The sequence below is a fragment of the Chiloscyllium plagiosum genome, unplaced genomic scaffold (genome assembly GCF_037043375.1).
Source record: "Chiloscyllium plagiosum isolate Xiang-an unplaced genomic scaffold, Cpla_swu_hap1 HiC_scaffold_2, whole genome shotgun sequence".
In the NCBI taxonomy this organism is placed as follows: domain Eukaryota; kingdom Metazoa; phylum Chordata; class Chondrichthyes; order Orectolobiformes; family Hemiscylliidae; genus Chiloscyllium; species Chiloscyllium plagiosum.
The window spans coordinates 70,374,261-70,391,348 of record NW_028270140.1 but is presented as its reverse complement, the minus strand read 5'-3'; the positions used below and the strand labels follow the sequence as shown (position 1 = coordinate 70,391,348).

The 17,088-nt window shown below is 39.2% G+C and overlaps 1 protein-coding gene across 1 annotated transcript in view; it reads right to left on the bottom strand.

The window, feature by feature from the left end:
* rasef (RAS and EF-hand domain containing) overlaps nucleotides 1-17,088 on the bottom strand; it is a 76,746-nt gene that overhangs the window by 28,173 nt on the left and 31,485 nt on the right. The window contains exons 5-11 of the mRNA XM_043712826.2: nucleotides 16,831-16,908; nucleotides 14,907-15,022; nucleotides 14,733-14,801; nucleotides 11,533-11,617; nucleotides 9,933-10,024; nucleotides 2,647-2,881; nucleotides 1,233-1,373 (exon numbers count right to left, since the gene is read on the bottom strand). Coding sequence (XP_043568761.1) covers nucleotides 1,233-1,373; nucleotides 2,647-2,881; nucleotides 9,933-10,024; nucleotides 11,533-11,617; nucleotides 14,733-14,801; nucleotides 14,907-15,022; nucleotides 16,831-16,908 — 816 coding nt within the window. The remainder of the gene's footprint in view (nucleotides 1-1,232; nucleotides 1,374-2,646; nucleotides 2,882-9,932; nucleotides 10,025-11,532; nucleotides 11,618-14,732; nucleotides 14,802-14,906; nucleotides 15,023-16,830; nucleotides 16,909-17,088) is intronic.

Here is a 17,088-nt window from a genome sequence, read left to right as displayed (position 1 = left end):
GAACAAGGAGCTGAGGCCACATTCAGATCAATATTAGGGGTTGGAGATCAGTGGTGAGCAGGGTACCACAGAGGTCAGCATTGGGCCTGCAACTGTTCACGATGTACATAAATGATTTGGAAGAGGAGACCAAGTGTAACATATCCGAGTTTGCAGATGACACTAAATTGAGTGGAAAGACAAACTGTGTAGAGGACATGGTGGGTCTTCAGAGAGATTTAAATGGGTTAAGTAAGTGGACAAGGGTCTGGCAAATGGAGTATAATGTTGGTAAATGTGAAGTTATCCATTTTGGAAGTAAAAGTAGTGGGTCAGAGTATACTTAAATGGTGACAGATTGCAGCATGCTGTTGTGCAGAGGGACTTAGAAGTGTGCATACATAAATCACTAAAAGTTGATTTGCAGATGCAACAGGTAAATGGAATATTGGCTTTCATTGCTCAAGGGACTGAATTTAAGAGCAGGTAGGTACTGCTGCAATCGCACAAGGTGTTGGTGAAGCTGCACCTGGATCATTATGCACAGTTCTGGTCTCCTCACTTGAGGAAGGATATATTGGCTTTGGAGCTGGTGCAGAGTAGATTCACCAGGCTGATTCTGGAGATGACGGGGTTACGCTATGAGGAGAGGTTGAGCCACCTGGGACTGTTCTCACTAGAATTTAGAAGAATGAGAGGGAATCTTATAGATACATATAAAATGATGAAAGGGACAGATAAGATAGAGGCAGGCAAGTTGTTTTCGCTGGTGGGTGAGACTAGGACTACGGGACATGACCTCAGATTAGGGGGAGTAGATTTAGGACAGAGATGATGAGGAACTGCTTTTCCCGGACAGTAGTGAATCTATGGAATTCTCTGCCCAAGGAAACAGTAGAGGCAGCTTCATTAAATAGACTCAAGACACAGTTGGATGAGCTTTTGCATGGTTGGGGAATTAAGGGTTATGGGGATATTGCAGATAGGTGGAGCTGAGACAATGGAAAGATCAGCCATGACCTTAATGAACAGTGCAGCAGGCTCAACAGGCCAAATGGCTTACTCCTGCTTCTATTACTATGAAATTATGAAACTAAATGGCAGACCAGACTTGAGAGGCTGAATAGCCTCATTCTGTTCGTAATTCATATATTCAATTCTACAATACAATATAACAATCTGATTTACATAAACAACAAAAATGTGAACTCACAGAAGCAAAGTACTATTTAAAAATTTGTAACAGAAGCTACCTGATTTGAAAATGCAGTATTATAGCCATGTGATGAAGAGGCTCCAGAACTGCTCCGGCTCACTGCTTGGGATGGTTTCCACTCCAGAACCGTGCCTGGACTGTCTTGGCTAAAAGCTACTTCATCACGAATTTCAGGCACCTACAGAGAAATCACAAATAGATTTAAACTTACAAAGCCAGTAGAAGGCTGGCATTGCTAAATCTCATTATTGAAAAAAAAATGTAGAAACGTGGAAACATAGAAAAGAGGTATGGGAGTAGGCCATTCGGCCCTTCGAGCCTGCATCACCAATCAATGTGATCATGGCTGTTCATGCAATTTCAATTCCCACTCCCGCTTTCTCTCCATACCTCTTGATCTGCTTAGCCGCAAGGGCCATTCTTAGCTCCGTCTTCAATATATCTAACGAACTGGCCCCAACAGCTTTCTGTGGGAGAGAATTCCACAGGTTCACAACTCCGAGTGAAGAAATTCTTCCTCATCTCAGTCCTGAATGGCTTACCCTTTATTCTTAGGCTGAAAATCACCAAGTAACTAATTTGATTCAGAGATGCCGGTATTGGACTGGGGTGTACAAAGTTAAAAATCACACAACACCAGGTTATAGTCCAACAGGTTTAATTGGAAGCAGTATTAAACCTGTTGGACTATAACCTGGTGTTGTGTGATTTTTAACTAACTAATTTGAGGCTCTGTACTCTTTGTGGTGGAAGTGAGAACTGCATATGCTGGAGATCAGCGACGAGAGTGTGGTGCTGGAAAAGCACAGCAGGTGAAGGGCTTATGCCCAAAACTTTGATTCTCCTGCTCCTCGGATGCTGTCTGACTTGCTGTGCTTTTCCTGCAACACACTCTCAACTCTGATCTCCAGCATCTGAAATACTCACTTTCTCACACCTGCTGTGCTTGACTCTGTACTCATTGTGTCAACCATTGTGCCGTAACAATTTTTAAAATTCCAATTGCTAATCGCCCCATGCATTTAATTGTATTCAAAAGATCTCAGCCTAGTAGCATTACATTATTAGCATTCTTTCAGATGTGGCAATCCTCCATTCTCTTTCCTTCTATAATGGTGGACAAGCTCTGCTCTGTTGGGAGGGCACACCCCAAATGCTCAAACCAAATGCAATTGTTGCAGGTGAAGTATACAAACATAACAGAATATTCTCTAACTGTAACAATCGATCTGGCATTTAGTAACCAGATAGTCAAACATTTAAATTATTGTAAAATTAATCACTTATATGGTTAATTGTTTTAGACCTGACCAAAAATACAGACCCCGGAATTCATTTACAATCTATTTCTCCAAAGAGGAATCAGTCATTTCTTTGCAGATCAATAAATGTAGTTCATAGTGTAGCAAAGATTTGCATCAAAATGTCACACAGCTTGTTTGGTTCCTTACATCGGTGTCAGAAGCATCTTCTCCAAAGGCTTCTTGTGCACAATGTGCTCTTTCAAAATGTCTGTGATGTTTGAATTCACCCTCAGAATCATATTCATTTGAATCTCTCATTGTGGACATGCCACTGTCAAAACAGCTTTCAGTTAAGCTTTCAACTTCACAACTTGCTCTGCGCATTGGGTCACATACAGCAAGTGACTCCATGTCTTCATCTAAGTAAGAAGATCTGGATGACCTATTGGAAACAACAATGAAAATCCAACACTTTAGTTTATCAGTGCTGTTGAAGTTTGGAGTCAAAGAAATGAGATCCTATAAATGTAAGGTAATCCCCTTCAACTGAAGGAATCATCAAAACCAATAGTGGTCAGTTTTCCATGTTTCCATGCGAGGACATTACAGAAACATTTTAGTTTTGTCTCATTGAAACTTTGACTTGAAGCTCTCCTAAGTTTCTATTGAGGGAGAAGAAGTGCACTTAAAGGCTGTTGAGCATTGAGGCATAAGACTTTTTTTAATATATAAGGAGTGAGAGGGGAAAGAAGCTGCATTTCAAATCACACGACAACAGGCTATAGTCCAACTGGTTTATTAGAAATTACAAGCTTTCAGAGCATTGCTCGGTAGGTATAGGGAATGCTGGATGATTAAAGAAATTGAGGGTTTGGTTAAGAAAAAGAAGGAAGCATATGTCAGGTATAGACAGGATAGATCGAGTGAATCCTTAGAAGAGTATAAAGGCAGTAGGAGTATACTTAAGAGGGAAATCAGGAGGGCAAAAAGGAGACATGAGATAGCTTTGGCAAATAGAATTAAGGAGAATCCAAAGAGTTTTCACAAATACATTAAGGACAAAAGGGTAACCAAGGAGAGAATAGGGCCCCTCAAAGATCAGCAAGGCGGCCTTTGTGTGGAGCCGCAGAAAATGGGGGAGATACTAAATGAGTATTTTCCATCAGTATTTACTGTGGAAAAGGATATGGAAGATATAGACTGTAGGGAAATAGATGGTGACATCTTGCAAAATGTCCATATTACAGAGGAGGAAGTGCTGGATGTCTTGAAACACATAAAAGTGGATAAATTCCCAGGACCTGATCAGGTGTACCCTAGAACTCTGTGGGAAGCTAGGGAAGTGATTGGTGGGCCTCTTGCTGAGATATTTGTATCATCAATAGTCACAGCTGAGGTGCCGGAAGACTGGAGGTTGGCTAACATGGTTCCACTGGTTAAGAAGGGAGGTAAGGACAATCCAGGGAACTATAGACAAGTGAGCCTGACCTCAGTGGTGGGCAAGTTGTTGGAGGGAATCCTAAGGGACAGGATGTACATGTATTTGGAAAGGCAAGGACTGATTAGGGATAGGGCTTTGTGCGTGGGAAATCATGTCTCACAAACGTGATTGGGTATTTTGAAGAAGTAACAAAGAGGATTGATGAGGGCAGAGTGGTAGATGTGATCTATATGGACTTCAGTAAGGCATTCGACAAGGTTGCCCATGGGAGACTGATTAACAAGGTTAGATCTCACGGAATACAGGGAGAACTAGCCATTTGGATACAGAACTGGCTCAAAGGTAGAAGACAGAGGGTGGTGGTGGAGGGTTGTTTTTCAGACTGGAGGCCTGTGACCAGTGGAGTGCCACAAGGATCGGTGCTGGGTCCTCTACTTTTTGTCATTTACATAAATTATTTGGATCCGAGCATAAGAGGTACAGTTAGTAAGTTTGCAGATGACACCAAAATTGGAGGTGTAGTGGACAGCGAAGAGGGTTACCTCAGATTACAATAGGACCTTTACCAGATGGGAAAATGGGCTGAGAAGTGGCAGATGGAGTTTAATTCAGAAAAATGCGAGGTGCTCCATTTTGGGAAAGCAAATCTTAGTAGGACTTACACACTTAATGGTAAGGTCCTCAGGAATGTTGTTGAACAAAGAGACCTTGGAGTGCAGGTTCATAGCTCCTTGAAAGTGGAGTCATAGGTAGATAGGATAGTGAAGAAGGTGTTTGGTATGCTTTCCTTTATTGGTCAGAGTATTGAGTACAGGAGTTGGGAGGTCATGTTGCAGCTCTACAGGACATTGGTTAGGCCACTGTTGGAATACTGCATGCAATTCTGGTCTCCTTCCTATCAGAAAGATGTTGTGAAACTTGAAAGGGTTCAGAAAAGATTTACAAGGATGTTGCCAGGGTTGGAGGATTTGAGCTATAGGGAGAGGCTGAACAGGCTGGGGCTGTTTTCCCTGGAGCGTCAGAGGCTGAGGGGTGACCTTATAGAGGTTTACAAAATTATGAGGGGCATTGCTAGGGTAAATAGGCAAAGTCTTTTCCCTGGGGTGGGGGAGTCCAGAACTAGAGGGCATAGGTTTAGGGTGAGAGGGGAAAGATATAAAAGAGACCTAAGGGGCAACTTTTCACGCAGAGGGTGGTAAGTGTATAGAATGAGCTGCCAGAGGAAGTGGCGGAGGCTGGTACAATTGCAACATTTAAGAGGCATTTGGATGGGTATATGAATAGGAAGGGTTTGGAGGGATACGGGCCGGGTGCTGGCAGGTGGGACTAGATTGGGTTGGGATATCTGGTCGGCATGGACAGGTTGGACCAAAGGGTTTGTTTCCATGCTGTACATCTCTATGATTCTATGAAGTGGAGGGACATGCACAGGCACAGAATTTATATGCACCTTTTCGATCTAGATATTTGTAAAATATTGCAGCCTGGCCCAATAAAATTACATGATGAATTTTTAAAAACATGTTTACATTTATTTCAGGTGAGCAACAACGGAAAAGATGTTTTATCTGGAAACATTTGTACTTGTCACTTTGCTCATCTATGAATATATATTTAGGTAATTAAATATTGTCAGATTACAATTCTCTCCCTCCCACTTCCATTCTAATTACACTCTATTCTCAATTAGATTCTATTAGGCTTTTCACCATATTACGTAAGTTCAGGGAAAGTGACAACATAAAATGTTTCATTCACTTAAGTTAGATTTCAAGATGTGCCTCAAAGTGACAGCAACTGTTTTGAGAACATTCCTGTGAGAATAAAATCCTGCAGCAAAATGCCTTCCCTTCCACCACACCGAATCTAACAGGAATCATCTGTATAACTTATCTAGCAAGACTGAAGATTTTGCTTCATCTACCATTTTTTGCTTCTGCGAAATGAAAAAGCTAAACAAGAAACCCATTTTTGTCATTTGCTAAAAGCACACAAAGTAGAAAATAGGGTTCTGAATCTCACTATCTATAAATAACACTTATCTTTTTTATTCATTCATAGAATGTGAGAGTCACCTGCCGGCCAACATTTATTTCCCACCCCTAATTACCCTCAGGGCAGTTATAAATCAGCCACATTACTGTGGGTTTGGAATCATCTGCTTGCCTAACTCGGTAAACAGGACACGTCTCCTTCCCGAATGGGTATTAATGAACCTGTAGTAGTTACAGGGCTGACCATATTTTGTCTGTACCATGGTGAATTCAGAAAGGGGATTGCAAGTCTATTCTGATCCAAGCCAAACTTAAAAATAAGAAAGATAGACATCTTGGAGACAGAACCGGTACTGAAAATCCTGTTACAATAAGTGCATTGACTGCAATCTTTTGCGCTTAAATGCCAATCATAAACTGAGTAAAAAAGGTAGGAGAGGCAATATCGGAGTGGTATTATTGCTGGGTTATTAATCCAGAGACCCAGGTAATGTCCTGGGGATCCAGGTTCAAATCCTGCCATGGCAGATGGTGGAATTTGAATTCAATAAATATCTGGAATTAAGAGTCTAATGATGACCATGAGTCAATCGTTGGGGGAAAAAACCATCTCCTTCACTAATATATCTTTTGGGGAAGGAAACTGTCGGTTACCTGGTCTTCCCTACATGTGATTCCTGACCCACAACAATGTGATAAACTCTTAACTGCCCTCTGGACCTAGCTAATGACATCCTCATCTTGTGAATGAATAAAAAATCTCATTTTGAGAACTGCAAACAGAGAATATGTTCACAATAAACGTTGGGATGTGAACACAGACTGAGACCAGGAAAAGAGATAATAGTTTGTTGTATTGCATTAACAAAAACTTTAACCGATTCTTCTTACACACTGGAGCTTTTTCTGCCCTTTACATCATTATTAAATGGTATCCATCTGCCAGGCAGTCGTAATTGTGTGGAAACCATCTAGAGAGAAGTCTCTTAAACAATTTTGTCAAATTGCAAAATGGAAGTACTGAGGAGTGAAGTGTGGCCAGTAGGATTGTTGTTAAATTATGTTCTGAATCAATTTTTAATTTTTTGTTGGATAGCTTGTCTCAGTAATAAATGATAACAAAGGACAAGGCAATGACATAGTGGTAATATAATTGGACTGGTAATCCAGAACCTAAGGTTAATATGTGTGTTCAAATCTGACCATGGCAGATAGTGAAATCTGAATTTGTTAAAATATCTTGAGTAACAAGCTAGCTCAGCAGATAGGAAAAACAATGTGTTATATTTGGCATAATGATGTTGGATCAATTAGGAAAATAAAATTAAGTGAAGGATGCTGAAAAAAAGGCAGGTTAACATTTTAACTACATTTGGTTTACGTAGAGGAGTAGTAGTAATGTGACTGGATTAGTAATCCACAGCCCTAGGCTCTAGTGACATGAGTTCAAATCTCATAATGGCAGCTAATACAATTTGAAGCCAATTAACAAAACAAAATGTGGGTCTATCCTTAGTTCTTAACAACAACCTGGTTCACTGGGTCCTTTTTAAAGAAAAGGAAACTTCTGCTTATCTTTACCTGGTCTTGTCTACATGTGACTCCATGTGGTTGTTTTTAACTGCCCTCTGAAGAGGCAATTGGGGATGGGCAACAATCGCAAGTGTTGCCAGCAAAACCCATATCACATAAATGTGAAGAAAATCAGTACAGAACATAATCTAGATTCTTTTCTTCTACACTATCTCCAGAGGAGGCAACAACCTAATGATATTATCACTGGATTGTTAAACAAGAGACCCAGGGAATGTTCTGGGGACCTGGGTTTGAATCCCATTTTGCTGATAGTGGAATTTGAATTCACTTATTTAAAAAAATCTGGAATAAAGATTCTAATGATTACCATGAATCCATAATTGACTGTCACAAAAAAAAAATTAGGTTCACTAACGTCCTTTGCTGAAGGAAATTGCCATCCTGACCTGGTCTAGCCTACAACTGACTCCAGACCCACAGCAATGTGGTTGACTCTGAACTGCACATCAACTCCTACAGTGATTGACAGCTTTTTCTTTTAACTGTAGTCACCATTCATATAAAGAAACAAATCTCATAATGTGCTGTGGGTGACGGCTTACCTTATCTCAATGGTTGTAAAAATGTGAAAACAAAGAGATGGGAGGCTGGTAAGTATTGCTGAGCATGTGAGGGTCGGATGCAATTGAATTCAGCATCTGAAAATTAGGCTGCCCTGATTACTAATGGGGTTAGTGTGTGAGACTAGTGGTGCTTAGGTAGGAGATAGCATTTTAAAATGTATTCACTGAACATGATCACCACTATGAGAATGTTAAACATTTTTCTGGCACTACATAGACCTGTGAGTCTGACATCAGTGGTGAGTAAGTTATTGGAGATGATTCTGAAGGATAGGACTCACAAGCATTTGGAGAGGCAAGGGCTGTTTAGGGATAAACAGCATGATTTTAATTCTTTCAAACTCGAGAGATTGAGGGCAGAGCAGTAGATGTGGTTTTGTGTGGACTTTAGTAAAGCCTTTGACAAGATTCCACATGGTAGACTAATTATTAAAGTTAGATCACATGGGATTCAGGGTGAGCTTTTCAATTGGATACAATTATGGTCAGAGACAGAGGATGGTGGTGGAGGGTTGTTTTTCCAACTGGAGCTTTGTGACCAGTAGTATTCCACAGGGATCAGTACTGGATCCATTTTTTTGTTTGTCATTTATTTAAGGCATAGTTAGTAAGTTCGTGGATGACAGCAAAACTGGTGGTATAGTGGACAGTGAAGAAGGTTATCTGAGATTACAAAGAGATTTTGATCAATTAGGTCAATGGTCTGAGGAGTGGCAGATGAAGCTTAATTTGGACAAATGTGAGATATTGCATTTTGGAAAACAAACAAGGACAGAACTTATACAATTAATGGTCAGGCCCTGGATAGTGTTGTAGAACAAAGACCTGGGATTCAGGTACATAATTCCTTGAAATTTGCATCACAGGTAGACAGGGTGATTAACATGCTTTCAGATCTTTGAGGAAAGGAGCTAGGGCTTGTACAGGTGAGGCCTCTTCTGGAGTACCGTGTCCAATTCTGGTCACTGTAGTATAGGAAGGATAGTATTAAGGTGGAGATGGTTCAGAAAATAATTACCAGGATGTTCCCAGGAATGAAGGGTTTCAGATATTAGAGGCTGGAAAGACTGGGTCCTTTTTCACTGAAGCATTGGAGGTTGAGGCATGACCTTATAGAGGTTTATAAAATCATGAGGGACATAAATAAAATGAATAACCAGGGTCTTTTCCCTAAGGTGGGAGAGTTCAAAGCTAGGGGGCATATTGTTAAGGTGAGAGGAGACAGTCTTAAAAAGGACAAGGGGCAACCTCTATACAAAGAGTGTGGAATGAACTGCCAGAGGAAGTGGTGAGTACAGGTATAGTACAAACATTTAAAAGACATTTGGATAAGTACATGAATAGGAAAGGTTTGAAGGAATATGGCAGGCAAGTGGTTTAGTTTGGACAAGTTGGACCGAATGGTCTGTTTCCATGCTGTATGACTCTATGACCTCATCCAAGACCCCATGACCTTTCAGGCAACCTGCTCCCATTCACTTTGAAAGGCAGGTCTTTCCCCACCCTGTGGAAATGTCACCTCTGCCCTAATTTTTGGATATATATCCTGATCACTTAGTGGTTACTACCATCTTTTCAGTCAGTACATTCCAGAATGTGAATCTCAAATTATTCATATTTCTTCCCAATTATCTTGTGCCTGTACCACTGACCGACAATGCATTCTGAAATCTGGTTGTCTTTCTGAAAATGAATGAGTACAGAATGCTGAAAAATTATAAACTATTGATAATCAAATTGTTCACACTTCATTATTTCAGCAGACATAATAAGGCCATCAATTTTGCCTGATCACTATTTTGGGATCATCTGAACATTACTTTTTACTCAGCACAGACCACGTGGTTGCTTAACAGAAATTGTACTGATTTTGTGAAGATGGACAAAAAAATTACTTGCCTATCATATGGTAAAATCTGAGGACTCTGGTATCCAGAATGCTTTGGGCTACTTCTAAACATGGCACTTCCTGGTGAGGAACTTGTTGCATGCTGCAATATTACAAAAAAAATCCAATTATTTGTACATAACAATATTTTGTGTTTAAAAGTCCAAATCTCCTTCTTTAGAAAGTTGTTGGTGGAGGACAAAGGATAGTTGTGACTTTTACACAGCTCCCATTAGGTCTTAAATTTAAATGATCTCCTCTGTAGCTGTAAAGACTTAAGTGCATTTTGTTGCACTTACTCTGTCGGTCTGTTTTCCCTGTACTTAGCATTGCACAACAATATCACTGGCATCAAACCAGTTGTTTAATTAAATATTACAGAATCATTAGCTAATGTATAAAACATATGAATGGAGTAACACCTTTCTCCCTTTCATTCATTTGTGGGATGTGGGTGTTACTGGTTAGGCCCCCATGTACTGCATTTCATTGAACTGCCCTTTTAAAAAGTGGTGGTGACCTGCCTTCTTGAATTACTGCAGTCCATGGAAAGGTAGGTACACTACAGTGTGACTAGGGAGGGAGCTCCAGGATTTTGACCCAGTGACAGTAAGGAACAGTGATTTCTAAGTAAGATTGCTGTGTGACTTGGGGGAACCTTCCAAGTGGTGATGCCCCCATGCATCCATAGCACTTGCCCTTCTGTGTGGTAGAAGTCATTGTTACAGTACATTTTGTAGTTAGTGGCAGCAGTGTGTACCATGTGGCAATATTAGTGGGAGTGAATGATGAAGATGGTGAATGGAGTGCTATCAAGTGAGCTACTTTGTCCTAGATGGGGGTAAGCTTCTTGATTATTGTTGAAACTGCAAGTGGGGAATATTATTCACATTTCTGACTTGTTCCTTGTAGATGACAGCTTTGGGAGTTGGGAGATGAGCTACTCTCCACAGAATTCCAAGTCTGGCTTGCTCTTTTCTTCAGAGTATTTACACAGTTGGTTCCATTTAGTTTCTGGTCATCAGTACCCAAAAGACATTGACAATGGAGAATCAGTGATGGTAATGCCACTGAATGTCAAGGAAAGATGGTGGGATTCTCTCGTTGGAGATGGTGTGAACTGGCATTTGTGGTGTGAATGTTACTTGCTACAAGCCCCATTTTTGAGATGCCTTTTCCCTCAATGGAGTACATTTTGAACTGTCATCACTTTTGTTCAGTGAGGTAATACTTGCAGTAAAATAAAACATATGGTATTTGGCAGTATTGGCTGGTTAAATATTTACCTGGACACCAACAGAACTCTCCCACTTTTTGCTGAATAATCCCATGAGATATTTTGCATCCTGAGCTAGCAGCTAAAGTTTAAACACAATGACTCATTTTAAACATACTTTCTCTTTGGTGTTGCATGATCAAGTCTAGGAGAAAGATTTGGAAGTAAAACTTGTCACCTCACATTGGAGTGTAAAAGAGCTCATACTACAATGATGTGCATATAGATTTTAAATAAATAATGTAACATGTTCTGTCAATAAGCAAGAGAATGTGCTTCACATTACAAGCATAATCCACTTACATGACAATGGCATATTTCAGTTGTACACTTACCAAAGACGTTTTATATTTGCTGAAACTGTTTTCCAGGGCCGATCGTAAACCATCATTGCTATCATGTAGCTTTCTGTTAGCTGACCTATAAAAGGACAGGGGAAGAACAGATATCACACTTGGATTTCAAAGAAAACTAACTTCTTCAAGAAGGATGTAACATTATATGCCAAGAGAGAGAAATTCAAACCCTTTCATCAGACTATTCAGGGGCATTGGTTTTATACTTCTCATAGATCTGGATTTTACACTCAATGACAAAGTGACAGTACTTGCAATGGACCTTGAAGAAATCAATCTTCATGGTGTAGAACACCAGCTTAACATTTTCTCAGCAATAAACATGATCTGGCTACTCACATTCCCTCCACAAAAAGCAATCAGCTCTCCCTGGCACTTCACACAAGTTCACAGGCTTTTTCTGCACTGGAACAACTTTAAGTTAATCATATCTGCGTCAGCTCTCTTGAGCATTTTAGTGTTAAACTCCTGCCTTTCCATGTAACACATCATTTAGTTCCTGTTTAAATAATCATCCTTCTTGAATATCACAATTATACCTGCTTCCAACACTCTTTCGGGCAGTGAATTCCAAACGCTAACTAATCACTGTGAAAAATTTTTTTCTCCTAGCCCACATTTGACATAATATTTTTTAAAATTATGCCCTCTGGTGTTCAATTGTCTTATAAACAAGAACAGTTTCACTCCATTTACCTTGGCAAGTGACCATATGATTTTAAAACTTCTGTCAGATCTCCTATTGGCTTTCTCTCCAGTAAAAAAAAAACACACTCCCAACCTCTCCAATCTATCCTTCTAACTAAAATTTCTCATCTTTGAAATCGTTTTCGTAAAAGACTTAAGTGGTAATAAACCCCAGACTTCCACCTTTTGGAAGTGGTCATTTTTAGAATTTACTTTTCCAGTGACAACTCTCCCTTATACTACAAACAGAATGTGTTTAAATGTAGCCTATATACAAAAGACGCATGTGCAGATGGATCAGAGTCCATAAAAAATCGTAGACACCATCTCCTGTATTGGGATCATATTCTGGGTATAAAATTAATTGTTCTGAGAGTGTGCTTTTAAAAACCAGTTACATCTCATTCAATAGATTTAACATTTTAAGAAATTTTAACAGCATAAAATATCGCAAATTTTCCATGACTTCTACTTGATTGCAGCCTACAGGATCCTAAACAATGCAGCATATGGTGAAACAACCATTGACGAAAATTTACATGTCTAATTGTACATGTGCAAACTGCAGGAATTGCTGTCAGTTTCAGAGAAATAATGAGGATGACAGTCACAGCAAAATTGCTTCCACAAAATCCAGACCGTAATATTTTACAACAGATATTTAACAGACACGCCTGGAAAATGAACAAATAGTTTGCTAATTTCAATGATTTACACTGTTCCATCGAGATGAGAGATGGCACATTAAGAACTGAGCAGCAATGAAAAGGATTGCTTTTTCAAATAGTTTCTGGAAACAGTGAGAAGACTCCAATACCTCCCAGAACTGCTCTCCTTTTTGCAAAAATAGCTTTAAGTGTGATCAGACCCTCATTAAAGCTGCATTTCTGAGGGGAGAGGGAAACAGTAAGTGCATTTTAAGCATAGTATTAGGGGAATCTCTTCTCCTCAGTTATATGAGCAGCTAAACAAGCAACTTTATCACCAGACCAAGGGAGAGTCCCAAGTTAGTAACAGTAGTTTGATAGATTATTGACATGAAATTCAATCACCTGAATTGTTTGGTATGGGGACTCATTTTCGCTGACCCAGCAAATTTTAGGATTACTGAATTAAAAACTTCATTATGGTCCTTTTCAATTCATCCAGTTGCACTTGGTGCAGATGATCTCCCTTCATTTTCCTCCTGTTCCTCTGCATTGAAATCCCAAGCACAAGGAGCCAGGCCCTCATAACTGCAAGGTCACAAAAGACAGAGCACCCTTGCATAAACAGATACCCATTCAGATAGGAACTGTCAACAAACCCCACTTAATCTAAACAGTAAAATCTCTTCCAGGATTCTGATGGCTTGCAGTAGGATGTTGTTGAGTGGCTTGATTGAAGGCCTCACACAGTTAGATGGTGGAAGGCGATCATGGGTCATATATAGCAGACATCCTGTTGTCTGCCTTGAAAAGAGTGGAATTTTCTGATTGTTGTGAAATTAAAAAGCACAGTGGGTGTTTTATTCATTCACAGGATGTGTCTGGCAATTGAAAAAGCAGGATTTGTTGTCCATCCATAATTTCCCAGAGGGCAATAGAGAATCAAACACAAAAGTGTGGATCTGCCGTCAGATGTAGGACAGCAGTTTCCCTCCCAAAAGCACATTGGTGAACCAGATTTTTTTTGCCTATCAACAGTTTCATGGTCACCATTAGACTCTTACTTAATTCCAGGTTTGTTGAATTCAAATCCTGCCATGGTAGGATTTGAACCCAAATTCACACAGCATTAGCAGGTCTCTGGATTAATAGTCTAGTGATTATATCCTAAGCCATCACCTTCCCTGGGTATTGCCAGGGTAACAAGTGCTCAGTGATTGAGTTCTTGGTGTGGGTTCACACCTCTTGAGGAGAACCCTATTTCTCCTGTCTGTGTCACCCTCTGCATGTACTTCTCATGTTGTAGAATATGACATTGCAACTACTGTCCCCGCTCAGCTAAAACTTCCAAGTTGCTCTCGTACTTCTCAACAGTGCTTCACCAAGTTTACATGAACACAAATCAAAAACACCTCAGCCACAGTATACATAGTTGCCCTTTAAGTAGCCTAAGAACATACTTCACTTTGTTTCCGAAAGTCTTTGTTTCAGTTGTGAATAAAAAAGGCATGCCCTGCACTTTGATTGATTAATTTTGGTACATTGATTTTAGTGTGTTGAATAATACCAGCAGTATCTTGGCTACTCGTGTTCATACAGGATCACACCCTTCTGAAACATTTCAGCTGGCTCATACTGCCTGGAGATTAAACAGCAGCATGTCTCATGCTATAAATCAATATGTAGTGTTGCTGCATCCATTATCATTTCAAGTGTACACACCATGTTGTGGAAATATAAATTCACCAGCCTATAAAGGATCAAAGTATTCAGAAACAACACATAGACAAGAGATTATTTACCAGTGTAAAGTGTTATTGATCAGTTTAAAGTAAAGATACTTACTGAAGCATTTCAATCTGATGTGTTAGGCTGTCCCTATCATCCGTATATCCTCTGACCATTTCATGATTCCTGCAATATATGTAAAACAGAATTGAGGTTAAAAAGTGCATTTTTTATACAAAGCAATAAAAATGAACACAACTTAACTTGAAATCCTTATTCTATTTATTTTACCGTTCTAAATTCAAACTTTGATCTGCATAGTCACTTTTCAAAGTATCTATTTCGCTTTGCAGCAGCATTATGTTTGTCTGTGCTTCAAGTAGTTCTTTCCTCAGTTTATCATTTTCCTGTAAAAGAAGCCAAAAAGAGAGCATTAACGTTGCTGAATTCTGTTTGTGAGCCTCAACACCCTTGTTCATAGATTTCATTTATATACTATTTTAAATTGACAACAGATTTTATAACAAAATAATGCAAATTTTTACATAAACTCGTCTGAGCCAAGTAAAAAGGGTGAAGTCACTTACTTCCAAGCTGACCACAGGCTGCTCTCTCACTAGATTGAAATGACTGGTGGTACATTTACCTGAGGCTCCATGACCCTCATGTTAAGTGCCAAAGATTGGGAAGGGAGGGATTTCTCTGAAAACTTTAGCTGGTACAGAATTTGAACCTGCACTGTTAGCATCAATCTGCATTGCATACCAGTCATTCAGCCAACTAAATGACCCCAGATACCATATGTAGGTCAAGTATTTGTCCCAGAAGGAGGAAAATGAACCCAGAAGGAGGAAAATGAAGGAATTAGCTAGTACAAGACACTCTCATGTTACTTTTGTACATGTTCTGAGAAGATACATCAGTGAGGGAACAGATCTCTGTGTAGACTGGAAGCAAGTTACACACCGTCTTTGGACCACTGAGAGTATACAATGGGAGAATGAAGAGAATAAAACTGCAAAATAGTTCCATACTCCCGACTTTTCCCCTTCTATCTGTTCTTAAGGAGTACTTCCCTTCCTGGTGTAATTGTACAGAATTCCAACAATAGAACAATACACAATGAACTTTTAAGAAATATAGATGTAGGATGCAACACTGTAATGCTTGATTTTGTCCTCATCAACATCCATAAAGCACACTTCCAGATTACAGCAAAGCAAGCAGGTGTGGGAGTCTGGCCAAATCATTCACCTTTCCCCAATAATGAGCAGCAGCAGAAGCTAATTCTAATGTCTTCACTGCTAACTCAGCAGTAATTGGGGTTGTAGTTGCACATTCTCACATTCAGTTTTTCACTAGATAAAAGTCATGATGCCATTGGATAAATTGTTTTAAAAAGACTGTACACAGATGAATGTTTGTGGATTAGTCAATGAAAAGAATGCTGAATTTGAACAACTGCTTTCAGATGTGGGTAATAGTAATGAGAGCATTGGATTCACTTCATGATTTTACACTTTATGCACAATGCTGCTCAACAACTTCAAACAAATGAATGAAAAATCTAGAATCTTCACGCCTAAATGATAAAACTCAAATTTAATGCAATGTGACAGCTCTCAGCAAATTTCAAAGACTCACTTTCTGTGGCAGGATGTACTATTACAGTTTATACAATCTTGCAAAATAAAAAGTATAGTAAGTAAATTAACTACATGGCCACATGATAATGTATCTGGAACATTAGGATTTTCCATATTCAAAAAGTTGAAAACTTTATTGCCAAGATCAAAATAATGATTCTCACATAACTGGAGATTCTTCAGATTTCCTTGCATCCAAACCTACAGTTTTCTTACAAAGCTACTGCTGTACTGTAAGTAACAGAACAGTTTTAACATAATCTACATAGCAAAAAACAGGCAGGAACAGATCAGCCATACTGTATACACTGCACCCAATTTTACCTTTCATGGCCTAATTTTATTTTGGCAAATTAGTTTCATTTACAAGCATCCTTAAATTTGTTTATATATCGAAAAGGTGTTGAAAAAGCACACAAGAAATGTGCCCAGAAATTTTAACAGAACATAGTTATAATTATACTTAATTGCAAAACCAGATTTACTTCTACTTGTTGAATGTTGTCTGCATTTCAAGAGATTTAGTAAAATCCCAGTGTTGGAACATATGCACATTTGTGTTTTCTTACCAAAGTAAAATCATTTATTTTTCTTTTCAATGCAACAGTCTCCTCCTTTGGACTAAATGATCTGTATTGTTCTTCTAACTGTAAGAGGAAAAGTAAGTGTTTCTACATTTTCCACAAGGTTGAATGAAAGCAAATCAGGAAAAACATTTTTGTACAAAATTACAATGGGTAAAACTTTCCGATATGCAGCCTAAATTCAGCATCAAGGAGGAGAAAGTGATGACCACAGATGCTGGAGATCGGAGTCGAAGAACGTGA